The 27,776-nt window shown below is 42.1% G+C and overlaps 1 protein-coding gene across 2 annotated transcripts; it reads right to left on the reverse strand.

Moving 5' to 3' along the window:
- Nucleotides 1-3,312: 3,312 nt before the first annotated feature.
- Nucleotides 3,313-27,430, reverse strand: RUBCNL (rubicon like autophagy enhancer). Of its 2 annotated transcripts, none has more exons than XM_005516369.3 (16): nt 26,322-27,430; nt 25,638-25,746; nt 23,445-23,553; nt 20,752-21,417; nt 16,298-16,383; nt 13,266-13,476; nt 12,295-12,399; nt 10,171-10,213; nt 9,681-9,813; nt 9,132-9,277; nt 8,332-8,396; nt 6,954-7,192; nt 6,137-6,198; nt 4,731-4,884; nt 4,521-4,611; nt 3,313-4,051 (listed from the first exon to the last, which is right to left on the reverse strand). In XM_005516369.3, exons 2-16 carry the CDS (start codon nt 25,707-25,709, stop codon nt 3,939-3,941), a joined length of 2,295 nt encoding a protein of 764 aa, XP_005516426.2. In that variant the 5' UTR covers nt 25,710-25,746; nt 26,322-27,430; the 3' UTR covers nt 3,313-3,938. The 2 variants fall into 2 exon arrangements, with proteins under 2 accessions (XP_005516426.2, XP_014115518.2); XM_014260043.2 differs by having other exon boundaries at nt 20,740-21,417.
- Between the last annotated feature and the right edge of the window lie 346 nt (nt 27,431-27,776).

Raw genomic sequence — 27,776 nt, forward strand, 5'->3', positions numbered from 1 at the left:
CCTCCAGGCAATGAAAAAATTTTCACTGGAAAGGACCACTGAAATAAGGCCCTCAGAAGACTGCATTTTTTCTTACTCAGCTCCTCCTTAATACTGACTTCAGCACTTTTCCTTGGATCCTGGCCATTGATGGGTGTTACAGACATCTCTGGAATTATAAATAAAACTACTTAAGTACTTGACATACTTGCTTACAGTCACAACAAGACCTGTATTTGTGAGGCCATACTGCACCTGGTAATTAGTATTATTCTGTTGTTTACAGTAATAGCTGTATGATGCATCATGAAAAATCCTGCCTTCAATGCACTGCACAAAGCCTTAGCAAAGCACTCCCACTTCCAGAAAACTTACAACTGAAACTAAGAAGGAAAATATAAGTCAGTATAAGCAAGTAACTATTGGAGAAGTAGGCAAAATTGCTAACTGCAAGAGTGGGATATTGGTATTGTATTCCTTTAAAACCTTGTGCCTACAGAAATCACTCATAATACTGTCTGTAAGTGAATTCTGCCTCTGAAGTGAGGTGGGCAGTTAGCTAGGAGTAGGTTTCTCTGCCACCAAAGCTCCTGAGAATGCTCCTCCAGTGGTGTCCTCAGCAGTGCTCCTGTTGTATCCACATGGCAACATAAAAACGCAAAGAATGAGCTTTGGTCATTATTGCTCACTCAAACAGACAAGTGTGACAGCTCCCTTTCCTTAGCTGAAGAAATCAGGTCTCTTGTAATTGTCCTGTGTGGAATATATTCAGCTTTCTAGCTAGCAGGCAGCTTATTTTGAACTGGCCCGACTTTTCCTGCCCCTTTTAGGTCTGCTTCTATCAAAGAATTCAGAGCTTACACATATAAGGACTTTATATATTACACATATAAGGATTTTACTTCCTGCAAAGAAGTTCACTATAGCCATATAGCTTTTGTTTCTTAAATTCTTGTCTTGGTTATACCTTATCATCTGGTATAGCCTCAGAAATAACCAAACTCAGTACTTAGCTGTAGAGATATGCTCAGGAAGAGCACAGTATTGATCTGAGATGCTTAATGAGTCTCAAAACTGGATTCAAAGAACCTGGCTACACCCTAAAGACATTTAGAGGGTTTGTACACAGAAGTCATTCCTTTCTGTCCAAGCCACTTTGTCACCCAGCACAGAAAGATAATGCATGCATTCAGTTTCATGATGGTTGCTTTATTCTATCCTAGGATAGCAGCTGATAAAAGACACTCTCACCTCAGCAATGCTGAGAACATCTTGTGTCTACAGGTCTAGTCACCCGTGCCTTGCTTCTCACCACAGAAGACAGACATTCAGTGTGAATAGCCTCAAGGTGTTCCTGTGCTATCCTGTGCTGACACCAGCACACAAGAATGTGGATTTGGTATGACCCTCCTCCAGACCCAACAGTCAAATGCAGTATCCTCTCAAATGCAGAAAAGAGTTGTTCTTTCCAACTCGGGACCAACCTGCTGGCATCTCACAACTTAGTCCTTCTTACTTTAGCTTCAGCAGCAGAACATTTTAACCAGTTTTACTTGGCCTATAAGCATATTGATCCTCTGAGGTCTTTTGCTTTCCAGCTTTACCCACTCACTGAGGATCTGCTCTTGTTGCAGACCTGTGCTGTGCTAGGTAGCAATAATTAGTGAGGATAAGCTGTACCGGCTCTGTGGAGACCTGGACTGAACTGAGCGCATGTGAAACTTGTTGTCCAACACTCCCCCTCCTGTGCACTGCTACTGCTTAGTAAGACCTGAACATTCATGAAAAGCACAGCCAGAAAACAGATCAGCTCTTCTAAATTAATGAATAGTGAAAAAGACATACTCAGCTGCCCTGCAGGTTATCCCACAGAAGGATCATTCACGTCTACTCCTTCATAAGCACAAAATCCCTGCAAGCAATGCCTTTCATGTGACTCAGTTGTGCACCCAACTTAAATGAGAATTTACTCTTGCATAATATTAAATACAGGCAGCTGCAAAAGCAGGCTCTTTCTTACCACATCTCACCCTGCATTGGTGATCTTGTGTAAGAGACGCTAATCTTGTTTCAGAGCAGTAAGCAGGAAAGCTGTTTTTGATCACAGAAAAAACACATTAGTGGAAGTGCTAGTGAGCTTAGGAGTACCGTAAACATTAATGTGGAGGTGAACTCATACACTCCCAGGTAGCAGATCCTTTCCTTGCTAAAAGGTGGAGCAAGCAGATGAGGAGAGCAGGAAAAATGCAAAAAATGAGAACAAAAAATTAAAAATACTAACAGCACCGTATTGGAGAGATCAGAACTCCGATTTGTACTTTCAGGTCGTAGGATTTCTCTGTTCATTGGTACTTCATAGCACTAACACAAAAATGGTTTTACAGGTTTGAGCAGCTGCTCTATCTTTCTGAAGGCAAGGGCTTCATTAGAACTAACCAACCAGGCAGGAAAAGAAAGCTGCTTTCAATTTCCAGCACTTCACCTTCAGGCAAGGACTCTGTCTGCAAGTGTGAGGGTGGATTTAGACAGGAGCATCTCTCCTGATCACTCACTGTCCATCCTCACATTTCTAAGTGATTTGGAAAGAAACTTCTGGAGTAGCTGGTGGAAATGGTAAGATGTTGGCACTGGGTGACTGCATGATGGCCTGTGTGAAGAGGCCAGGACTGCCCCATGCCAGATACAGCTGCTTCCAGCCAGATCCGATGGACACACAGAGCAGGGCTGAGCACCTCAGCCAAGATGGTGATACTGCTGAGAACGTGTATTTAAGAAAGAGCATGAGAAACAGCAGCAAAAACACCAAGGTCGGTGGAAAAAGAGGAGGAAGAGGTGCTTTAGGCATCAGAGCACAGATTTCCCTGCAGTCCATGGAAAGGACCTCACTGGAACACATGAGTATTTCCTGAAGGAACCACATCTTCCTGGAGAGCCTGTACAGGAGCAGGTTTATCCTGAAAGATTGCAGCCCACAGGAAGGATCCCCACTGCAGCAAGGGGAAAGTGTGAGGAGGCGGGAGAAGAAAGAAAGGAACAGTTATGGACTGACAGCAACCCAAATTCTGCATCTGCCTTGCACCACGTGGGGCAGGCTATAATGTAGAAAAATTGGGAATGAAGATGCAAAGTTCAGCCTGGAAAATGAGTGGGTGAGGTAAGGGAAAATTACTGGTTTAGTCTTTGCTTTTCACCACCCTACTCAATTTACAATACATTTAATTTTCTCCAATTCAAGGGTTTTATTTTACCCATGACAGTAGCTAGCAAGTGATCTCCCTGTCGGTATCGCAATCTGTGAGTTCTTCTATTTTATTTTCTCCCTCTGTCCTCTTGAGGAATGGGGTGAAGGACCAGCTTTAAGTGTGAAGAGCACCTAGCAGCAGACCAAGTAAACTCACCACAGGCTGTTGCATAGGTGTGTTTAAAAGAAATTTAAAATTCACTGGTTCACAATAAGCATTTGCCATAACAATTTCAGATGAGCATCTGCCTAAAACTTGCAGACAAGTCTTTTCTATTTATTGTAGAGCTTTTCAGAGAACGATTTTGCACTTCACCACTTTTTCCCCCATTTCCAAAATCGAACACAGGCAACCACTTGCAACGTTCACTTACTATCTATACATTATCTGCAGAATTACAAAGATTAATCAGTTTTACATGAAAAAATATAGTATTAAAATTCTTACATACAAGAACAAAACATAGCAACAAAAGGCAGCCCAAAAAATTAACATCCAGTCTGTCACGGTGAAGATCAAACTCCATTAGGGTGAATTTTCAATGATGATAATAAAGTTGATATTGATTGTTTTTCTATTTTTTTTATTTTACCCCCTATAAAGGAGACATGCATTAAAAACAGTAATGTCTAAAACAACATTATTTAATGCTTAGTTGTGCACCTGAAGATTTGGCTCTGAGCATCTTCTAAAGTCAGCAGACAGAGGAACCAAGTTTCACTGAGGCACCAGTGATGGACCTTCTGAGAGAGTCCTCCGAGCTGAGATCCGCAGACATTTGGGGCAGCCTCCAGACTTGAAGCATGCTTTGTGAAAGCATGTTTTGCACTCTGTTTATACATACAGAGCAGCATTCAGAGGGAAAAAAAAAAAAATTAAAAAACATGAATCAATAGCTGTGTTCCTTGAATGATGTTCTATAGTATACATTTCAGCATGAAAGTCAACAGAAGCAGTGCAAGGCCTGGACAACAACCACCACTGTAATAATTTACACTGAATGCTGGCAAGATCTGATAAAACAGCTCTCTCATGCTTAGACCAAAAAATAGCCTCCCCCTGCAAGCATAACCATGGTCAGGCAAATCACTGGTTTTGCCCTCTGAATTCACTGATATGAAACAGCTGCCACAGGTTGTATTTCAAAGATACATGCTGTCCATGGTTTCCAAATGCACATGCAGGTTTTCAAATATGCGTGCTTTCAGTGAAGCTAGCTCTCAGTGTTTAAAGTAAGTCTAAATGATTTTATACACCAAAATTCCCCCAAGAAAGAAAAACATTCAGTCTGGAACATACCTTTGCACCTTTTACATTTGGCAGTCTGATATGGAAAGAGCAGGTCTGCGCTCTGACAGAATTCACAGATAAACCCCTTCGCTTGACAGAGCTACAACAGCAAAAGGGTTGGATTTAAATCTAAGAAAAAAAATTATTTGGAAATGGCAGCAAGGATATTTCCTTACAGTAGCAGCTGCAAGGACATGACAAGCCCTATTTTTTCATTACCTCACAGCCATCTACATGAGAGGTGGAGCTCTTCAGAATATCTTTAAGAAGAGGCAGTAACTGCCCTCGTTTGATCTTCACCAGATCATCCAGTGAGAAGAGATGCAGCTCCTCCGTCAGATGGCTGGGGACCTGTTCAAATTCTTTCAGTACACTGCAAAGAGAAATAAAACTCAAAGTAAGAAAAAGTTGTTTTTCAAGTGCATTTCCAGAATAAGCTTCTTTCACTTCTCTAGTCACACGGGGATTATACAAGGCAAATTCCTGCTATCTCCCTTTCCAATTTGAGATCACTTTAATAAAAATTGGGAGGTTTGGGATTTAGAATGAACTACCTTCTTTAAACATGCATTCCACCTTCATTAAACATGCATTTGGACTTGCCATACACAGTTACCCCAGCAATCCTTAAATAATGTGTAAAAGGCTCTCTCCTACCTCAGGAAAAGTAGGTAAAATCCCATATAGTATCTAATATAATAAGCCAGGTTTATTTATTTGCTTTCCAAAGAGGACTTTGAGGGGTTTTATCCTGTACAGATCACTACTGGGTGAAATTATGCTTCTGGTGAGCAGGTGAACACTGGACATAGAGCTATTGCTTTTAAAAAATTACTGATGCAGATAGAAGGTAGAGTGATAAACCTTATACTTATTTCAGTAATGGAATCACGGGGAGTTGAACAAAAGGGAGACAAAAACACATTTCTGTTTGATTTTGGAGAACAACATGTAACTGATGCATAAAAAAGAGGTCTATGTCAAAGAGAAAATGGAACCTACTTTTAAATCTTATTTTGCTTATGCCTGTTCTTAAAAAGATCAGCAATTCTGCAGTGAATTAATTCACATGTTTATGTATTAGTTTTGCCCACAGTTTGGGAAGGCAAACACCAGAAATTTTTCACTTCTAGCAAAAAGCAAGGTCATGTTTTGGGGTTTATCACTTTTGCTTACTACTACTTCATTTGAATATTTTTATAAAATAAACTGAATTGAGCATTATGACGGATTTCTGGAAGAAATCTTTAAATGGTCAAAGAACACACTTGTTAATTAAAAAAAGCCAACATATTTTTTAAAGACAAATATTCTCAGAGAGATAAGTATCTTTGAACTTTTCAGAATGAGTGAGAACCTAATAGAAACAGAACAGGAAAAAACACACACCTAACTAAAATCATTGAACATTTAAAACCAAACTACATTACAAGAAACAGCTACCACATAAAACTTGTACTTCACTCAACATTTGCACTGCAATAGAAGGCAATTTTGTTAATAGAGTTCTCTAATGATCATATCAACTTATATGAAACTGCACCCAAATGACTCTAGAGAAGGCTCTATAAGCACATCATGCACAGTTTACTAAGCTATTTTTCATGCATAATCACAGTCCTTACCTTTCAGCAAACCTGCACGTTTTCAAAAGCTTTTTTAAATGAAAAAGCTGTTCTTGCGCCTCCTAAAAGATGGAGAAGAAAAACAAAGCCATTTTTAAATCAAAAGCATTTCTTTTATATATTCCTAAGTGAGGAACACCACTATTTGAGTCAGCAACCCTTGCAAGTACACAAAAACACACCTAAAAAAAGGAACTAAGTATTAAACAAATGGATTTTCTAATGCACGAAAGCCAAAGGCAGGCAAAGGCTATTTTTATTCCCTGACAAGTGAAGCAAGTCCTAATGCCAAAAATGGCTGCAGGTTTTGATGCATACTAGACCCACACCTGTGCAAGTACAGGTAAGTGTCTCCTCAGCCAAGAAGGGAACACTTGTAGTCTTCAGCAGAACACTCTTCCTATAGCTCTAGGAGGTACAGCTCTTACATAAGCCAAGGGTGTTTCCCCTAATTTCCACAAACTTTAGGAGTTATTCAAAAACTACAGAACTTTCCAACATCCAAAAGCCAGGAAGATTTAAATATTTACTGCAGGAGACCAACTCCCTTATATGCACTAAAACTAGGAACCACTAAGGAAACGCCCCCCAAAGACAACAGGGCTAAGGAGACCTCTGGCATAGGTTGGAAATGCCTCTCTTTGCTCTCTTCACCTGAGGGAAAAGAGAGCAAGTCCCAGAAGTGGTGATGGGGTAAGTCAAAGAAAACCAGCCCTCCTCCTTACCACATACACACACACATCGAATATCCTGCCCTAAGGACTTATTCCTGAAAGTCTCAGACCCATAAATTCCTAATAAAAAGAGCCACACTTACCCTGACCCTGTCCATTTCTTTGCTTTTCGTGTAGAGGGTTTTGTTAATAGATGACACATTGAAAATGGGGTGCTGCCATATGCTGTCCAGTAGGTGTTTGGAGAAGTTGCACACATAGTATTTTTTGAAATCCCACTTTGAAAGTATTCGGGCAGGAATAGAAGACTGGGCATAGCTGTGGCAGCAGTCACAGAAGTACTTCCCCAGGTAGTCACAATAGCGGAGTCTCCTGATATATTCTGCAGGCAGACAGCAGTGAAATCCTGAATGTTTAAAAAACTTATGGGACACAATTCTTGTCTGTATGCCTAGTCTGTCTATATAACTCTGATCTAGCGGAATGAAGAGAAAAGTATATTTTTTGTTTTATTCTTTAAACTTGGGGGGAGGTTTATTACTGTGGTGAACACGTGTACAAGGTTTGTACTTGGCATTAGAACACAAAGGTTTCCTCATTTCCGTATTTGTTCAACTGATTATAATTATCAACTTAAGATCTTAGAAAAACCCCTGTTGCTTTAACCACAAAAGAAACACTAGGTAAAATACACAACAAAAATACTTCCACCAATTTTGGAGTTGTGTTTGTACAATACCTTTTCACATCAAGAAAATGGGGTTTTTTCCAGCTATTACAGCATCTCCTATTTGCTCAACTTAATATGCCATCATAAATTGCTGATACTTTACAGGATATCACAAGTACTGCTCTTGTGAGCTGACCCAGAAAAGACTTAAGCACCACTTCAAATATTTCTTAGGTAAGGTCCGCTTGTCAATTCTGTAAATCATTGTGCTTTCAAGCAGTTCTCACAAAGTATCAGGAATTAAACAAAAAAAAAATCCAAAAAAACCACAAGAGGGATGTTGTGATTAAGATCTAAAAAACCAAGAAGTTTTAAAAAGACGCCCCAAAAGAACAAAACCACAGATTCTGTAAGCTTGCATACAGTTTCTAAAAAGAGACTTTTGGGAGGGAATGTCTAAATTGGCACAGGGAAAGAATTATTAAAATAAACAACTGGATTATGCAAAACCAGCACTTTCCATTCTGGAAGCTTGATTTTTTAATATTTTTTTTTGGTATAGTTTTTTTCTGTTTTGTGGTTTACTGTTATGAATTTTTTATTGTGTATGAGAAGGACATCTATCAAGTATTGTATTCTGTATTGTATGAAAAATTCCAGACACTGGAAAGATCCCACTGTCTGTTTTACTATCGCAGACACATCCAACAATGAGATTTTCCTTTTAGCTCAGATAATTTAAAAATTGTGCTACATCTGTGTTGGTAAGGATTATAGTCTGATTACAGTACTGATTGCAGTACAAGTACTGCACTTTTTAGGGGCTTTTTGCCATTTTTGGTAATACTTACTGCTTTCTATTGGGGTTCCACAACCAACACACGTAAAGTTCTGAGCAGCCACCACCACATCTCTCCTGTATATAGAGGCAAATAGTTAGACCATTCAGCACCCAAAAGACAGTTTTAGTTAACATTCTTCCAAAGTGCAAAAGAGCTACACTGGCACCAAAGACAATGTCCACCTCAGGAGCTGACTCCTACTCCTCCACATGAAGAAGGGAGATTCTGTAACGCTTGTTGAAAGAACTAAAATGTTTTCCATTTCTCAAGGTGGCATAGGGTTTGGTCAGGGGAAATCTACATTTGCAACTGAAAAAGCAACTGTACCCACAGCAACACAAGGAGCAGCCAGTTTGCTTACTGTCTGCACTTAACAGCACTTGACACAGGGTGAGACAGCCACTTCCTCACACATGACCTGGTGCCTCCCTCCCCCTTTCTGAAAACCAGCTATCCATAAAATATGAGCAGGACAGCAAGGAAAGACAAGAGTATTCTCCAGGTAGTGTCACAAAATGAAATTTTCAGGAGCTAAGTACACTGCCACCATACGACCAAAGAGTATGTGTATTACCACGTGGAAAATTGCACCTGCTGTGTTAATCAGGACTTGCCAAGAGAGGGAAAAAGATGCCATCTGTTTTCTAGTGAGGCTGGTGACACACTGCAGAAGACTGTGCCGTGCACCAGCTCTAGACCTGTTCACAGACCACCTGCAGATGCACTAGATCAGTTAATCACCCAAGCTCCTTCCATCAGCTTTCCCCACACTGTACTAAATGACAATGCCCAGATCCCTCAATACTTACTTGACTGAAGGATGAATATTAAATATAATCTGTGATCTTGGTGGGGACCAGCCAGAAGATCCTCTCAACTTGGATATGATCTTTATTTCTTCAGCCAGATTCAAACTGGATTCAAGTTCTCTTGGAATCTCTTCTTTCAGCACAGACTATTGGGAAAGACAAGCTCATGAATATAAGCAGCCCATCAGCTGAACATATGTTAAATGCTGTGGGAGAAGTTTATCTCCCTTTATACTCTGGTATTTTAAAATTCAGTTTTCACCTGCATGTAGTCCCCCCTCAAACTCCCCCATATCCATTCTAGCACATCCTGATTGTTCACAACTACACGTTTTAAATGTGCTGAAAATTGCTGGAGAGAGAAGACATTTTCTAAAAATCTAGATAAAGTGAACAAATAAACTATAAGCACTCATCTGTATTTGTTTTCTTTTTTTTTTTTTTTTTTAACATAGCTTCCTCCTTTTCCTAGCAGTGAAGCAGCTGCAGTGAGACCATGATTATTTGGGGAACTGAATAAAGAGCTCGTTGTTTTCAGATCAGACTCACTCTCTGCTTAGATGAGCTCAGGCAACCAGACAGCTGAACTGCAGAGTCTGTCTGCAACCAGTATTTTCTGAAAGCTCTGCACAACTCCTGGGCTGTTGCTTCAGCAGAATTGCTGCCTGGTTCAAAAGATGATCTGAAAGGTAAGGAATACTGTCAGTAAAAAATAGCAGCATGTCATCAGCATCTCCACTGCCTTTTCTGCATCCCTGAGAAGTTTTCTCCCATTCCTTTATTGGAACCCTCTTTCTTTGATACACCCAGGCCCTCAAAGAGCCACAGACACCACCCTCCAGCAAGACTAAGGGACCAGAGAAACACTGCTTAGCCAAGCACCAGAGACATTTGCTGTCAAGCAGCATTCCTTCCCCTTCCTTGAGAGGGCCCAATTTACCACTCCCACAACTTTCCCTGCCCCAGCCAGAAGAACCACCAGAAAGCTGCTCCAGCAGAAAAGGCAGAGCCACAGGCCTATTATAGTGAAGATACACACCTTTCATCAGGGTCGACAGACAGATTTTCAAGGTCTTCAAGTTCTGCAGTAAAGGAGAAAATTTTATCAAGCCATTTAAGAAACAAAGCATCTGTTACTCAGCACTATTTTAAAAATACTTTCTGTGTTACCACAGTGTCAGTTTCAAATATATTCATCTTTCCAACACCCTTCCTGGATGTGGGAAATAACCTCAGCCCTAGCTGTAAAACAGGCATAAGGAGTCTTATCTCCTCTGCATATCTCTGACATTATGAAGAATATTCCTTAATACCTTTTCATCCTATCATCACCATCAGCCTGCCTTCAAGAGCTGAAATGATAAGGAGGGACTAAGTGCCTGCTGGTCAAGCAGACAGAAGTCACTCAACATAAATAATAATGTACAGAGCCACATTAGTTTTTTTTTTGGACAGTGACAGATATTTGGAGACACCAATCACAAACATAACATGATAGTGCTATAAACGTGTTAGTAACAGGTGAGATGAATGAAATTAAAGGATAAACTTCATTATGTTTACATAGACACAATATGCTTATGCCAGTAAGGTGTTCACATTGGTAGTGTTAGTTTTGACCATGCTTATTGCTCTCAAGACAAATGTTTTCCCATTTATTTCCCATTTATCTCAAAGTAACTCTTGCTACTAGGAATGCAGTCTTTTAGGAGCTTGTTCTTCATTTGTAGATCAGGGAAAGATGAGAGGAAAAAATAAATCTCTAAAACCAAAGAGAATAATAAAAATCCAATTGTTACCAGGAAGAGATAAAACAAAGGTTAGAACAGGCCACTTTTAAGGGTTTCTATTTCTGTATATGTAAAAACCAGAAGCAAACTAAATGCAACTCATGAGAAAGTCCTAAAGAGAAGCAAAGCACATATGACTAAAAGAGAACAGAGACATTCTGCTCTAGTCCTGAAGCAGAGGGAGAGGCTGCCTAAAACTGAGTCAATCTGTTTCATTAGGAAATTATCATGTCCTAAATTTTCTCAAACAATGCTGCTATAGCTGACTGAGGTTGTGCCAGTTCCCCACTTCCTTCATGCACATTCCTTTGGTTTAATCCTTAGACATAATTTGTGTCTCTCTGTTGGGTTTGTAAAGCAAGATTTTGGTAGCAGGAGGGGCTATGGTGGAGGCTTCTGTGAGAATCTGCCAGAAGCTTCTCCCATGTCTGAGATAGCCAGATGCCAGAGAGCTCCAGAATGGACACACCACAGGCCAAGGCTGAGCCTGTACCCATGGTGGTAGCTGTAGCCTGTGTGATAAGTCAAAATGGTAGGGAAAAACTCTGCACAGTTGCAGCTGAAGAGAGGAGTGAGAATATGTACAAGGAACAGCCCTGCAGACACCAAGGTCAGTGGACAAGGAGGGACAGGAGGTGCTCCAGGAGCCAGAGCTGGGATTTCCCTGCAGCCCCTGGCGCAGCCCCTGGTTAGGCAGCAGTGCCCCTGCAGCCCATGGGGATTAATGGGGGAGCAGAGATGCCCCTGCAGCCTGTGGAAGAGCTGAGGCTGGGGCAAGAAAATGCCTAAAGGAGCCTGTGACCTAGAGGGAAGAAGCCCATGCTGCAGCAGGCTTCTGACAGGATGTGTGGGAAGCCCCAAGAAGTAAAGAAATGGAAAGAGAAGTTCAGCCCACGAAGAAGGGAGAGGTGGGGGGAAGGTGCTTTAAAATTTTATTTAATTTCTCATTACCCTACGCTGATTTGATTGGCAATAAATTAATTTCCCCACGTTGACTGTTTTGTCTGTGACAGTTTTTGGTGAGTGATGTCTCCCTGTCCTTATCCAACCCACAAGCCTTTTATGTTTTCTCTCCCTTTCCAGTGGAGAAAGGAAGTGACAGAGCAGTTTGGTGATTGCTTGGTGTCCAAGCCAGGGTCAGCTCACCACACTGTCAAACCAGCAAAGATATTCTTTCCTAGAAAGGAAACGCTGCAGCAGTCTGGTATTTCTCCATGTGTTCTAATAAGGAAGTACACACACATAATTGTTTCCATTTTCTCGTGTTATTTCTCCTCCAATAACGTCTACTCAACAAAGACAATTCCCAAACAATGGAATAGATTCAACTGAACAATATATCTGTTTCTGCAGTTAGAATTTTAAAGTCTTACCAATAATTACATATTCATCCTCTGAGTCACTGTGGCAACGAAATCTGGTAACCTCATGATGTGATGGTAGATGCACTGGGGAGCTGACAGGCAGCAAAGCACAGCCTGTCCAAGACAAGGACAAGATGAATTAAACTTTTCCAGCATTTATAAGTGGCTGAAATTTATGTTTCTTCACTTACCTAAACTTTAGCACACAGACTGAATTTATAGAGCAATTTTAATTGTTTTTATACATACACAGAGCAGGCTAGTTCTTAGGAGTCAGCCATACAGTATGTCCCTCAGCATCTTAGCCAGAATCTTGTAGTGATAAATCCAGATCTTTCATTTTGCCAGTGGTCTCTCCCCTTCTCATGTCCAAGAACACCATTCATTTTTCCACAGAAGCTATGTCATTTAGACTTATGATTCATCACTAAGAACTGTACTATCCAAGAGACTAAACTCAGAAATTCATGTGCTGACTCAAGCATAATAATGCCAGGAGTATGTATTATCTTGCCTTAAACTATATGTGAATGAAAACTCTGGGAAGTCTCACTCAAATCAATTGCATGGCCTCATCTGCATACTGCAGAAGCAAACACAGAAGGGAAGAGCCAAGCTGCAAATACTACCAAAAAAAAACCCAAAGTAAGCAGAGAAAGAAAAACAGCCAGCTACAGGCATGCTCTGTGGACAGTCATGCTTGGCTTGTGGCATTTAGACCTTACATTTTCATTTTAATGTAAAAAAAAAAATTCTAATTAATACAAAAAAGATATGAACACTCGAAAGAAAGTATGTGAGCCAGAGGAAAAACAGCTGTGGCATAATGATCATCAATGGACCCAGCTCTCCAGAGACTCAAAGAAAGTAACAGAGGATTTGGTTCCAAGCAATACCCCAATTTGTTTAGTATTTTCTTGCACAGGAAAAAAACAGCAAAGGCTTTCAGACAAGGTTACATTCTAGATTAAATAACTTGCCTTCATAACCACTGTCTGAAGAGGTAACAGAAGAATCAGACTTCTTCACTCCAGGGTAAGAAGATAACTCTGAGTCAGTGTGATAGCTGCCATCTGATCCACTCGTTTCCTCCACACCCCAAGACTCTGCTTTTTGTTGGCTTAGGATATTACATTTCATTTTTTCTAGTGATGCTATAATCATATCTGCAACAAAAAAGTGTGCGTTTTCCTGGACACAAGATTGGAATGCTCATTAGTACACAGCATATTTGATATTTAGTTAAGATGAAGTGAAATGTTACAATTTCCCCACACACACACTTTTTCAAGTCTATAAATAAAAATGTAAACCTGTCTGACCTTTTATTCAAACTCAAAAAAACCACCCCAAGGGCAATTCAGGAGCAATATGCAAAAGGCAACTGCCCAGATAATTGTCTCACCTTTGATTATAACATACAATTTACTCTTATCTTACCCAGTTTTAGATAAAAATGAGCTTGATTACATGATTAACTGATGTACATGTATGCGTTACAGAGATGTAGTCTTCTAGTTATACTGCATTATTTAGTATGCAAGCATGCATCCAAATAACCTATTTAACATTTAATTTCAAGTCAATGTGTACAAGCAGTTTTGCACACATGCTAGCTGGAGGAGGCCTGAAGTGGCAAGTTTTGCATGGAGTGTAGATCTACAAGTGGTGGGAAATACAGGAGCTAGGAAAATGCTTTCATGTGTTAAGAGTTAGGGCAGTGCTGATGGCCTGGACACAGGTCCCACACCAGTCTCAGCTCAAAAGGGGATACATCACAGAGAGATAGTTGTACTCAGGTGCCTGGGTGGAAACCCAGAGAAAACCCAGGATACTCTCTCCCCACAACTGCCATGTGCAAAACTAAACTTATATCTAAAAACCTATGGCAGTATCCAAGGCTAGAAATTCTTGAATGCAGGATAATTAAAGCTTTATAAAAGTGGTTTATGCTCAGAAAATTGTACCATTCAACATCAGTATTCATGACTTCCCCACAACTTGTATGGAAACCACGAAGAAAGATATCATGATGTGTTTAGGAATAGCTAAATCTCAAGGAGCACAACCAACAGCACAGCTTTCTTACTGCTCACAGACAAATACATGTAGGCAAGATTAATCTCAGCATTAGAGAGCACCCAAGTCCCTGTAGGTGTTTGAAGTGACTTATCTTTTTCCCAACACCAATTAGTATTACTTGCTTGGTGCATAGTTTCCCCAGAAACAACTTTCTGTGAACTTTAGGAGTCCAGGAGTTTGCTATCTTTCCATTAGCAAAGAAATAATTTAAAAGCCTTTTTTCCTTTTGGGAGATATCTCCTACTTTAAAGATATAAAAAGTCTCAAATTAGTGGCAGAGAACTGCCTATCAGCATGCCCTGCTGATAAAAGCGTATCTGACTGTATTATGAGTGTATCTGAGAGAACTGCATTGCAAAAACATGAAACAGAACACATAGACTCCTGTACTCAGCATGACTACCAACCTTCAGCTCTGCCTTCTGATAGCTCCCTCACCCTACAAAGCAGTTCCAACTCAGCTGTGACACACCAACCTTGTCATTTCTGACCTCTCCCACTAACATCAGTGGAAAGCCCCTTTAAGATTATCTGACCCATTTCCTTCCTGGCCCACAACTACAACTCCAGGACCTGCTGACTGACACCACATGTAACTTAACTTTCAGTCCTAAAGTTCAAAGAGATTATTTCACAAGCTAAAAGTATTTTAAGTTTTGTGGGCTTTTGTTTGATTGGTTTTTTTTTTTTTGTTCTTTGGGGTTTTTTTAAAGGCAGCCTTGCTCATAACAGACTGAGCTCTTGTTATCTCTTAACTTGCAATCACATCACCCTCCAATCTCTGCACAGTAGTAGTAGCTGATAAAATCTTGCCTCACTCCACACTCAGATAGTGGTTTCTAATCCAGATACCTGCTCACTGGTGTCCTGGTGTCTGAAAACAAATTTATTTTGTTTTAGGTCCCACACCACAGATAGAGAAACATCGTCTCCTTTTTGAGATACCTTTCATAAAAAGCAACATGAAAAGCTAGTCCCAAGTTTGTTGAGTTTTGGTGTGGGATTTATTTAGTGGGTTTTGTTGTTTGAAATGCACCTTATGGATGCTGAGAGCTTCAAACCAAAGGCAGAACTTGCTACTCCAGTAAAACCAGTGTTGTGCACAAAGATGATGATTACTTCTTGGGCTCAGGACATGGGACCACATGCACACAGCCCAGCAAAAAAATCTCCTTTTCTAGGCACATTTTTAAAGCTCTTTTATATTAAATCCTACTCATTGCAATCCATTAACCCCTCTTTTTCCACTGTGGGAAAAGCTTAACATTTAGCACACAGAGTTATGTGTGACAGCTTTAGCTCCTCATCTTTAGCTCTGTTTATAGGGTTGAGTGGACTGGCTATCTGGCAACACACCTAAGATTGTCTGGGGCCCTTATAAGAAACCATGAGAAACTGCTTGAATTACTGCAGCTCTCAGAGTTATTGTGCTTGCTATTCATACTGCAATTCTTTCACAGCAAATCTCACATGCTCATCATAAGCACACACAAAAAAACCCCATCCTCTCCCCATCTTATGATAGTAAAGCAGGAGGTAAATCTCATACATATGCATGCAGCTGCAACAATATCTATGTAACATATTCTAATACAACTTTAAAGTTGCTAATGTTAAAGTTTGCCTTCAAAGAATGTGTGGGGAAATAATGGAATGAAAAGCAGAAACATACATTGTTCCTGTACATATTTCCATTATTTAAAAATAATTAAAATACTTAATTAATGGGTCAAGAGTAGAAGACAAATTATGAATAGGCATTTTATGTGTGTAGGTTCATCCATAGAGGGTAAGAAGAGGGAAAATGGAGTCTTTGTAAAGATTAATACCTCTATCAGGAAGTTCTTTTATTGAGAAACACCTCTCGTCATTTGGTTTTGCCACAATAAAACGTCAAAAACATTATGATGATAGTATTTGTTGTCCTCACCTTTTCCACATCCTCTGGAAGCATGCAGACGTCCTGCAATGAACGATTCAAGGGTATAGCACTTATATTCAAAGGAGAAGTAGAAGCTGTGGGTATAACAAGAAGCTTTATTAGTTACTCCTTTCTCTGCAGCTCCCACGATGCGTGCAGGGACTTCCTTAAAGCAAAGCAAACTTTTTTTTCCCAAAACTGAACACCACTGGGGCTGGAGGCTGTGGTAGAAGCTACAGAGGAGAAAAATGTGAGCAACACACTGGTATTTGAACTATTCTGGCAACCTGAAGCATGAACATCAACTACCAGAGAAACACAGTTTAAATGCTGTTCTGCGACAGCAGCACTGCCCTCTCACACCAGTTCTCTCCAAGCTACAGCCTGAGCTGCTGGGGACAACCACAAACAGAACCTGAGGCTGGATTTGCAGCGATGCTCTGCAGCCAGCTAACTGCACTCTGCTCATTCACAGTTGCCAGAAGAAACACAAATCTCACTGATGTCTGGGCATGCAGAGATGCACCAGCCTTAAAAGATTCCCCGTATCAATGCTGGCATTGTGTTTGGAAACATTAAGTTTGGAAAACATTTTGCCATTATCTTTCCATACCCCGAGGAAATCTCCCTTCTGCTTCCAAATGCAACACATGCTGAATGGTAGTACATCCAACTGTGGAAATAACCACAATATTCCTTACTTCCTAGAATTGAAGTTTTGTTCTCCTGGTAGTCACTGATGAGTATGAGAAATAAATTTAAATCTCTTTTTCCCCAATAAGAACTTTTCACTGCACAGCAGGGCACACATCAGGTTTTTAATGGTGTTTACTGCCTCTTCTTGGACCTTGGAACTCACACAATTTCTGTTTCACTCTCATGATATTTACAGGATAAAAGAGACCATATGTGGTGGAAAACGGCCACCACACAGACACCATTTAAAGCCTTTGCAAATAGCACTGCTTAATCAATGGATTTTAATTTTTTTAAAAAATGCCTTTCCTAAATTTGTTTAAAAGTCACAGGGTAAAGAGCTCCCACAAAATATGGTCATAATTTATGTAAAATCTTTCTCCAGCTAAGGGACACTGGCTCTCAGGCCTAGTTTGGATTATTTATATTGCCATACTTAGAGAAACCATGTTACGCTGCCCTGAGCATCGATGACATCAGGCTGTAAAGTCAATACTGTGCTCGAGCGTAGCGACACAGATGGAGAGTTTCTGTACAGAATTATTAATACCTCCATTGTGTATTCCATGAAGGAAAAACGGAAAGGCTGACAACATGACTTTTCAAAACACATTTAATGGGCTAATTAAGTTATTTTCATACCTACCTGATGATTCATCTTACTAGGTAAGCTCTAGAGCTTGGTAATAAACTACATTCTTGTCAGTTAAGATAACAAATATTACTCTCTAAACTAAAAATAATAAGCAGAAATAAGGAAATGGGACAATTATTACTTTCTCTTTAAAACAAAAGACGCAATAAATAGCTTAAATATAATTTTGAAATCTAATGTGAGCTCTCTCTCTTACAACCCACTTTCATCTTTAAAGAGAATGTAAAAAATGCACAGGAAAAAGCCCAGCACATCCAGCAATGGGATGCAGCTCTGGGTCTGATGTAGAAAAGTTATCTGATTGCCCTTCTGCCCCTGAGCACTGTTGCCTGGAGGCTGCTGGGACTGGGGAAAGAGCCCCAAGACCCAGAAAAGGAAGGGGCCTTGATGTACATAGAGGTTAAAAGCAAGAACAAGCCTGTGAACCCAGTGACACACTGGCCACAACAAAGCCCCCAGAAAACACTAAACTCAGTCACAAACTCTTCATTAACAGTGACAGAGCCTTTTCAAAAGGTTGAATGAGGGCCATTCTCTGGTGGCCTCAAACATAAGAACAAGGCCTACTGGGAATTTCAGGGGACCAGAAAAAATCCCACTAAACAAAAATTAAATTCCACCTAAAGAAAAATTCTGATTTAAGTGATATTACATAGTTTTCTTGTACCTTGTGCATCCCTCAGCAATTCTGTGAGAAACCACCATCTCTGAGACAGCAATCGCAGAAGAATAGCAAGTCAGGAAATCCTATTGTGTAATTCCTGTCCTCAAATTACACATTATATTTATTCTTTTTCATTTCACTATTCACTTTTCACATCCTCAGAGTACTGGACAGTGCAGGAGAGAATGAGACCTCATTACCCAAGCTACCCAATAGCATGTTAATGGTTAAAAGCAATGAGGAATGGAGAAATGCAGAAGTTTTCACTTTGTACAGAAAAGGCCTTAGTCTAAGGCAGACAGAACATACCACAACGCGAAGTGTCTAACAGGATCCTGCCTCTTATGAGGACTATTTTTTAGTAAAAACAAGGATGCTGTTCTTCAATCACCTGGCTGCCACATTCCTCGCTCCCTTTGTTTTCTGGAGAGCCAGCAGCGCTACTACCCCAACACAAGCTTGTGACACATCCGACTCGTGCCAGAAGGTCGAGTCACGCACGATGGATTTGTTCTTCTGCACGTGTCTCACAGTCCCCGCTGACCCCGGGAGCCTGGGCTGTGTTTTCCAGACCCAGCTCCCCAAACACGTGTGACTGGCCTCAGCCAGCCCCAAATGCTGGGTGCGGTTTTCTTCTCCCTGACGGGCACTTCTCGAAGGCAGGAAGCCAGTGCAACACCCAGCAGCAGGAAACAGCCATAATCGCCCCATACTAACCGATGACAAGAGCCTGTCCCAGAGGACAGAGGTGTTATTAAGAGCACGCAGCCCTGCAACAGCACATGCCAGTTTAAGACCCTCCTGCCAACTCAAACCTTGGAGTTCTGGGTGAATAGCTAGAAAGGATTAGAAACTGGAAGTGGAGGTTGGTAGAGTATCACCACTAGGACTACCATTGACCAAAGGGAGAAGAAAAAAACCCAAATTGAAACAAACCAACAAAACCTACATTTTGTATTATTCTTTTATAATACAAAGGCAAGATGAACACTCCCTGCTCTTTGCCTTTATTCCAGTAGAAAAATCAGACCTCAGCTGCAACATTTTTCTGAAGCTTATAATCTATCATCACAGAATCATAGAGGGGTTTGGATTGGACCTTAAATATCACCTTGTTCCAAACCCCTTGCCATGGGCAGGGACACCTTCCAATACACCAGGTTGTTCAAAGATCACTCACTAGACCTTGAACACTTAAAGGGATGAGGCAGCCACAACTTCCCTGAGCAACCTGTTCTAGTGCCTCAGCACCCTCATAGTAAATGACTTTTTCCTAATATCCCATCACCCTTCCTATTTTTTTATAAAACACCCTCTAAGTACTGCAGGGCTGCTACAAAGTATCCCTGAAGCCTTCTCCAAGCTGAACAACCCCAGCTCTGTCTGTCATCACAGATGAGGTGCTCCATCCATCTGAACATCTTTGTGGCCCTAAATTAAGTTCTTAGATGCCACTAATGCCCCTTATAAACAAAACCAAAACGTTTCACCTTGCTGTACCAAAGGCTGCCCCTGTCAGTATGAGCTGTTAAACAGGAGGGGACTGTTCTGCTGCCTCAGCCAAAGGGCAGGGACCCCAGCCTGCAGCCCAGGAAGGCTGGCACATCTCATGGAGGCACACACAGCCCCAGGGCCAGGCCAGCTGCTCCCCCAGCCATCTCAGGGACATGTGCAGCACTCTCCCACTGAACAACTCTTCACCTACAGGCCTACACTGCCCAGAGCCCCCTGACACTGCAGGGACAGAAGGCACCCTGCTCAACGTCTCTACTAGCAGCCCTCAGCCAGTCCTCTTCACAGACAACACACATTATCAACAACACAGGATTATCCATATGTCAGAAAACTGGGGAAAGGTATAAAGAACCTGTTCTGCATCAGATGGGCGTTTGTGTCTCCAAAACCTCAGGTGCACTTGGAAAGGGGAAAAGAAAAAACAGTCCTACTTCAGAACAAGCCAATTTAGTCATAATAAACTGGATGATAATGCCTTGCCTCCAAAACCCCAGAATCCAAGGATTTCCTGTCCTCCAGCTCCTGCCAATCACAACATGACCCCACACACACCAATGAATCACGACCCAATGCCCAGATTCATGGTATCTGATATTGGGAAAAGTGTAACAGTGAAGACAAGATAAAGCTGGCAGAAAGCTCAGCCAGTGGACATTCTACATTTCACACAGCTCAGCAACTTTTACATTTTATCAACAGTTGCATATTATAGAAGCATTTCTGCATCCTGAGAGATGCCTACTGCAAATGTGTGAGCACCTCCCATTTTACCAAGTCCACCCCTCTAGTTCTCCTTGGTTTTTAAGCTCTTTCTCTCCTCTCTACTATTTTGGAAGACAGCATCTGTTTTATTTGTTATCACCATAAATAAGGCCTGCTTCAATTACAGTTCTTTCCAGAGATCTTTCAACAAAAACGCACCTGTGACGTTACCTGTCGGATTGACTGGCTCTGACTGGGAAAGGCCACTGGGAGAATCGCTGTTGCTGTTGCTGAGAGGCACAGGCTCCACGGCATAAGGGTATTTCACTAGATCTGCTTTACCAGAAGGTGAATCTGAAAGCAACCTTGTGAAAGCCAAGTCTCTTTCAGGGCAGGTATAAGATTCTTTACCAGAATGCACAACAGTGGATGTGACGGTGCCGCCTGTTAACGTCACCTGGGTAAAGCAGTCACGCTTCAGAGGGGACATGCTTGAAAGGGTAAAACCATTCAAGGAGGAAGCAGCAGGATCTCCACCAGTAGAATGTGGGCAAGGGAAAGTATCCAGGGAAGGTTTGGGGGAATCGCAGTCTGTGTTGTTCCAACATGCCCGGGGCCGTGTAAACCGAATGTCTGTTTGTGTACAGGCAGAGCTGTGATGTACAGAATCACTGTCGCTGTCATCATGGCTGTCCCCAGCGCTGCTTTCTTCCCACTGTTCCACATCACTGTCCGGATGCTCAGCTCCCTGCATTGTGCTCTGCTCCAACACCAAAGAGGGCTTCAAACCAGATGCATTTAAAACAGACATGAGAATGTCTCTGATAGCTTCAGCACTGCCTGGGTACGATCCAAAACTTCCAGCATGTCCAATCACTGCTGGCCTTGAAGATTCATCTGTTCAGAAAATAGAAGAAAACAAGAGGTTAGGAAACAATACTAAGAAAAGGTTAATACACAACTTGAATAAAATGTATAGTATTTCTTGCACAGGTGAGAAGACAGGTAACAGCTGAATTCACTCACCACTCACTGCTGCCTCTTCCTGCAAGAAAGCTCTTGCTTTCTGCACTCAGGAAGCAATTCTGTCATTGATAAAGGCTAGGTAATAAACCAAGAGTATTCTGCTACTATCCAAACACAATTAGCTAAGACTTTAATGGTGACTGATTGTCAGTGTGATCAAAACCATCACTATTCTACAAAACATGAAAACAAAACTATTCCTGATACAGGTACTGATCCTATTGCCAATAGGAGAGAAGATTACATTATAGCAAGTCATATGGAAGATCAGTAGAGCAGAGAGAGTAACAAAAAATATACTCAGTAACATGAGGTCAAGGTGCCTGCATGTTTCAGTTCAGTCAGAGTGGAAATGGCTAAAGTAAACTTCAGTCCATTATTCATGGGGTGACAACACTTAGCCAAAACCATAACAAACAGCTCTGTCACAGCAAGATCACTATAATGCATCTGAAAGAAAGAAAAACACTGCCAAGGTCCTATGTAGCTTGACAAAAAAAAAGGAAAAACTGCTTTTAGTGGCCGACATAGCAACATTACCAGCACACAGAAAAGTGCACTACAACCAGAAGCTTTTGAAGAATAAACTGAAGTCCCATGCCTTGAACAAAACAAACAAACCAACAAGCCCCAGAGGAACTGCCATAATCCAAGTAATTGAGAGATTAGACACAAAGTCTATGTTCAAGAAGAAACCATTGACCACATCAACACAATTAAGTTAACAATTATCTCCTTTGGGGAAGATAAGTAGGTTGTAAAATTCTAAGAATAGATACAATCAAGAACAATCATGTCCAGGACAAAGAATTCCTAGTTAGGACCACGAGGATTGTTAAACACTGCTGGTGAAAAAAGCAGCAAGTCTTGCAGACTCCAGACTTTGCCCAGAGGTTGCTCTCCTTGGACATATTTCATTGGAAAACAGTAAACTTCTCCATGAGTCTCTCACCTGGAAGCTTGCAAGCAGGCAAACAACATAATAAGAAAGTTTACTAATGAAGGGATCAAAACCAAAACAAAACCCCCCACGTATTTTGGAACAGCAAGTCCATATGAAGACCAGCAGTCATCAAGCAAAAAGCTGAAAAAACTGATAACATCACATATAACCAAAACTTTAAGAGCTCCTAGCAAAGCTATCCTAGTAAAGCCAGGTCAAAATCAGCCAGAGTATGTCAGTAATAGGGATCAGTCACCTGCCACTTACCAGGACAAAGCTCTTGCAGAAATAGCAGAAAAACTGCACATTCTACTGGCTGCACTTGCAAACAAACATCTTGTCAATGTAGCCAGCCATAGCAATATAAGGACAGGAATGGGAAAATTAAAACTAGCTGACTTTCAAACAAATATATTTCAAACTTTTCAGGGAAAGATATTTTGGTAACTACTGACATTTCAATTGCACAGCAATACCTCAATTTTGGCTGCAAACATCATCTTCTCTATGCAAAACATTTAGTGTTGCAATAAAAAAAATAGTAAAATTTTATGGGCTGAAAGGGGCCTGAAAGATCATCTACTTCCAACCCCCCCGCTGTAGGTGGGGACACCTTCCAGGAGACCAGGTTGCTCAAGCAATCCCTTGAACACTTAAAAGGATGGGGCATCCACAACTGTTATGGGAAACCTGATCCACCCTCACACACCCTCCACACACAAATGTCAGCATTAGGTAAAATGGCCAAACTACCATTAAAAGGCAAAAAACACCTATACTTGCAAATTGTATCAAGTATTTTGATGATGTGCCACCCTCAAAGCCAATAAACAAGGAACCCTGGTCAGACAAACTAGACTTGTTTAGTACACACAAACACCAACAGCTTTTGCTAGCGCTGCAAGCACCAGTAAAACTCCCCAGTGGGAGACAATTTGGAACAAACTGGCATTACCTGAGAGAACAGAGATTTGAGGCGTCGGAGCAAGGCAGCTAATCCTCACCGAGGGATTTGAAGAACACGCTGAGTCAGTGAACGCCACCTTTAGGCTTTTGTGGTTTAACTACAATGAGAACAGAGAGGCAGACAATTTGGTTATAAGATAACAGCACTCTGCTAATGATACCCTCAGTCTCACAGTCATCCCAGCAGGAAGAACACTTTTCTGAGGCTGCTGACAGTGACCTAACCACTACCTATATTTCTGGCTGCCTGAAAATTTCCCCAGGATCATGCATTGTCTGGAGAGCACTGGCACCTCAGCTCTGCATCTCTGATTTTGTTTCAGAAGGAAGGTGATTAAAAGAAACTCTCTACAGCAGGAGGATTAAATATGTGCATAAGGCAAAATGCTGAATAGGATGCCTGTGTACCTATCAAAACAACAGCAATGGAGTGGAAAAGAATTCAAGGAATCACCAATTTTTATCTGGAAGCATCTATTTAGAAGTACACAAGTTATAAGCTAAATCTATGAAGATCCAACTGCACAAATATTTCATCCATGTGCTGCTAAATCTCCCAGCTATAACAACTGTGATCAAGTGCGGTCATGTCACCTAATTTGACAGAATACAGTACATGTGGTTCCTATCACCAATGTGACTGACCCAGCATAACACAATAGGTGACACAGATAGATAATACTCGACCTGGCATAGGAGCCTGCCAGTATAAGCTGACCAAAATTTTGAAAGCATTTGAACTGCCTGAGCAGGTTTGCACCAGATCAGCACTTCACCTTTTGCCGTCATGATGCTTCCAATTCAGTATTTCTGCCCTCAAACCAGGATTCACCATACTGTCAAACCAGTGTAAGCTGAACCAGGGAAGCAATTTAGTGCAGATACTCAGGGACTAATTCCAACAAGAGACTATGACACACTCAGGACAGCAAAGCAACAGGTATCCCCCCTAAGCTCATAAATCCTTTGTGAGGACCTAAAATTTGTCCCCCCACCTCCCTACTGCCTCAGGTATGTCATGGACCTGCAGAGCACATCACAGAAACCAGGGAAATGAAAGGGATGCCCTGCTCCGACATGGACATTGTTAAAAGGCACTTAACCAAGGTGTTATGCCTTCCCCCCACATCAGTGAGAATGTCTGCACACTGAAGCACGACCAGGATTCCTCTCACCCTCCCCTCAACTCTGTGATGCCATACAAAGAGAAGGGAGTTAAAGGTATGCTGTCCTCGGCCACCCCAGGTTGTTGACCTCTACACTCCCTACGTGGAAGAGCGAGGTGACTCAGAGTACAGCTCTTGTCCAGATACTCTTCAGACTCACGGAAAGCAGAAGAAATTAAAACCCACAGAGAATTTCCCTTTTAATTGAAGAATAACGTTTCAAGCAAAAAATAGTTTTGTTTAATTTAAAATATTTACCATTTGATTATGCCAATGCTTAGAAAATACTCTTTTCAGTATCTGCTAGCGTTTTCTATCTTTTCCCCCTCTGCACTGCTTTAGAGAAACTAGCATTTAGGCAGGCTTTATACATATAAATATCACATGTCAATATCAGTGGATAAAGAAGGAACTATTTTAAAATTATTTTATTAAATTTTTAAGCATTGTTTTCAATACAATTAACAAACTCTCAGCAATTAGCAGATTCTAGGATGCAAGTATCCCAACTGCTCAGCAAGATAAATACAAGTACGTTATCTGTAAGCACAGCTATTAAGGGTGCCGAGTTTTAAGACTTTTATCTTTTTCTTTTTTTTAAACAATGCTCCCACTTCTCGGTTCTTATCAGAATTCAGGGATTTCAACTACATCATGGGGGGAAAAAGCCATACAGCTGTCCCTCCAACAACCACAAAAAAAAAAAAAAAAAAAAAAAAAGCGATTAAAGAGCAGTGATGAGGAAATATAACAGAAGCACATGGAAAGCACAGCACACTGCCATAACAAAAACAAACAGAAAAAAAAGCCACTGACAATTTGACATCTTCCTGCTATAAAAGAAGTCTGCCTTTTTCTCCCCCCACATCCAATATTAGGACTGTGTTTCCCAAGTACACCAGCATTTAAAAATAACTTACTACGTCCACTGACAACTAAAAGCTGGTTTTTGAACCAAGATCACGTCTGGCTAACGAGCACACTGAGCCACTATTCAGAGGTCTCCCTTGCCTCACCTTCTCAGAGCAGGGGTGCTTGAAGACTTCTGTTCTGCTGAAGCTGGCGAGCGCTACTGCATGGAGAGACATGATGGGAAAGCTTTCATTTTTTGCTGTTGTTAAGTACCTAGAAGCAACAGAGACAGAATTACAGTCACCACCATGTTATCCCCACTTCTCCATCTGTTTTGCAGACTCTACAGTTAATATTCTGAACTGTTTTCCGTCCCGGCTTGGCAGGCTTATAGAAGCTTACCGAAAAGCAGAGCTCAGCAACAATGAAAATGTGCTTTTAAAAAGCGCCTAACTCAGAGACGTGGGGTTTGTTTGCCTGATTCTTTTTTAAATAACACAACAGGAACGCCTTCCACATGCATAAGAGGAAGATTATTGATCTGTAGTACTTCACAGTTTGCCGTAAATGAGGAAGAGAGGCAGCGGAGCGGGCAGCAGTGAAGCCCCCGTGCTCCGGCTCTGCAGCAGAAGCTGCTCCCCCCACGCCGGGTGCCAGGCAGGGCAGGCAGCGGCGATGACAAACGCCGGCGACGTCCCCGGGACGCCTCGCAACCCTACTCACGGCAGGGCTCTGCTGCCATCACGGCTCGGCAAGCGCTGAACGCGGAGGGAGAGCCGGCAGCTCCCGCCGCCCCAGCCAGGCGCGCCGTGCTGCCCGCCAGCCGCCGACCGCGGCTCCGCTCCCACCTGCGGCCGCCGCTCCCGCGCCTCCACCGCGCCGATGGTCCCGATGCCGCCTCCTGCCCGCCGGGACACCGCGCCGATGATCCCGCTGCCGCCTCCTGCCCGCCGGGACACCGCGCCGATGATCCCGATGCCGCCTCCTGCCCGCCGGGACACCGCGCCGATGATCCCGATGCCGCCTCCACGTCCGTCCGTCCGTCCGTCCGTCCGTCCCTCCCTCTCTCTCTCTCTCTCTCGGCCCGCCTACCCTCCCTGCCGAGGCGGGGCCCAAACCAAATGAGCCCGAGCAAACCTGAACAACAAAAAGCTGCTGCTGTTGCGGAGTAGCGTGGGGCTGTGGTGCTTGTCTGGTTTGTAGAATAGGAGGCTGAGGGCCGGCGATGAGGAGGGGACGTGGAGAGGGAGGGCTGAGCTCTTCTCGCTGGTACCCAGTGGCAGGACTCGTGGGAATGGTTCAAAACTGCTCCTTAAGTTTACGCTGGACACTGGGAGCCGTTTCCTGGCCGAGGGGAGCGGCGTTCCTGGAGGTGGTCAGTGCCCCAAGGCTGTCCGTGTTTGAGCAGCATTTGGACAAAGACCTTATCAGCACGCTTTAACTTGGTCAGCCCGCAGTTACTCAGGAAGTTGGTGATCATCGTATGTCCCTTCCAGATGGAAGAGTCTATCCTACAACCTCACAAACCCAAGAGGAGTCAATTGGGAGTGAATGGAGGTTGTTCACTCAGTCAGTGTGAGCTGGGATGGGGTACACGGAGGCTTCCAGGCAACATATGCGGACACAACTCAAGAATCAGCTGTATCCGAGGAGTTGCTATCAACTGGCTGATTAGAAATGACAGGTCCATTCTCGCTAAGCTTTTGGAAAAGAATTGAGCCATCTGCGAGGCTCATCGACGAGTCAGCTGCCCTAGCAGGCTGTGGTTCCTAGTAGCCAGTCTGAGCTAAAAATAGAGTGAGGGAATGCTGAGCTGTATTTGTGAAGCTACAAAATTGCTGATTGTCCATAAAATGCAAAAAATATGTGCAGGAACTTAGGAAATTGCAAATCATGAGGAAGTAGGAAGGAGATAGAGTCCAGATGGTACCATGCAGAAATAAGTAGAAGCATTTAATAGAACGCAAAACAGAGCTGCAGCTGAAAATGTGGCTTTCAGATATTCTGGAGTAATTGTCTCCTTTTTAAGCACAAATGATGACTTAGCCAGTAAATAGGACAATGGAAATGGGCTGTGGAAACTTAGGAGGACCTTCTGGCCACGCTGCACAGTTGCTTGAATTTAGTCTGGATGGGGCTCCAAGCAATCCTGATCTCATTGAAGATGTCCCTGCTTATCCCAGGGGGGGTTGACTAGATGTCCTTTAAATTTCCCTTCTAACAGAAACTATTCTATTCTATTCTATATGATTCTATGTTATCCTATGGTGCGAGTTTCAAAGCCCCAGATATAGCACAGCAAT

The sequence above is a fragment of the Pseudopodoces humilis genome, chromosome 2 (genome assembly GCF_049639895.1).
Source record: "Pseudopodoces humilis isolate 2021_Gansu_Grassland_sample_001 chromosome 2, ASM4963989v1, whole genome shotgun sequence".
NCBI lineage: Eukaryota > Metazoa > Chordata > Aves > Passeriformes > Paridae > Pseudopodoces > Pseudopodoces humilis.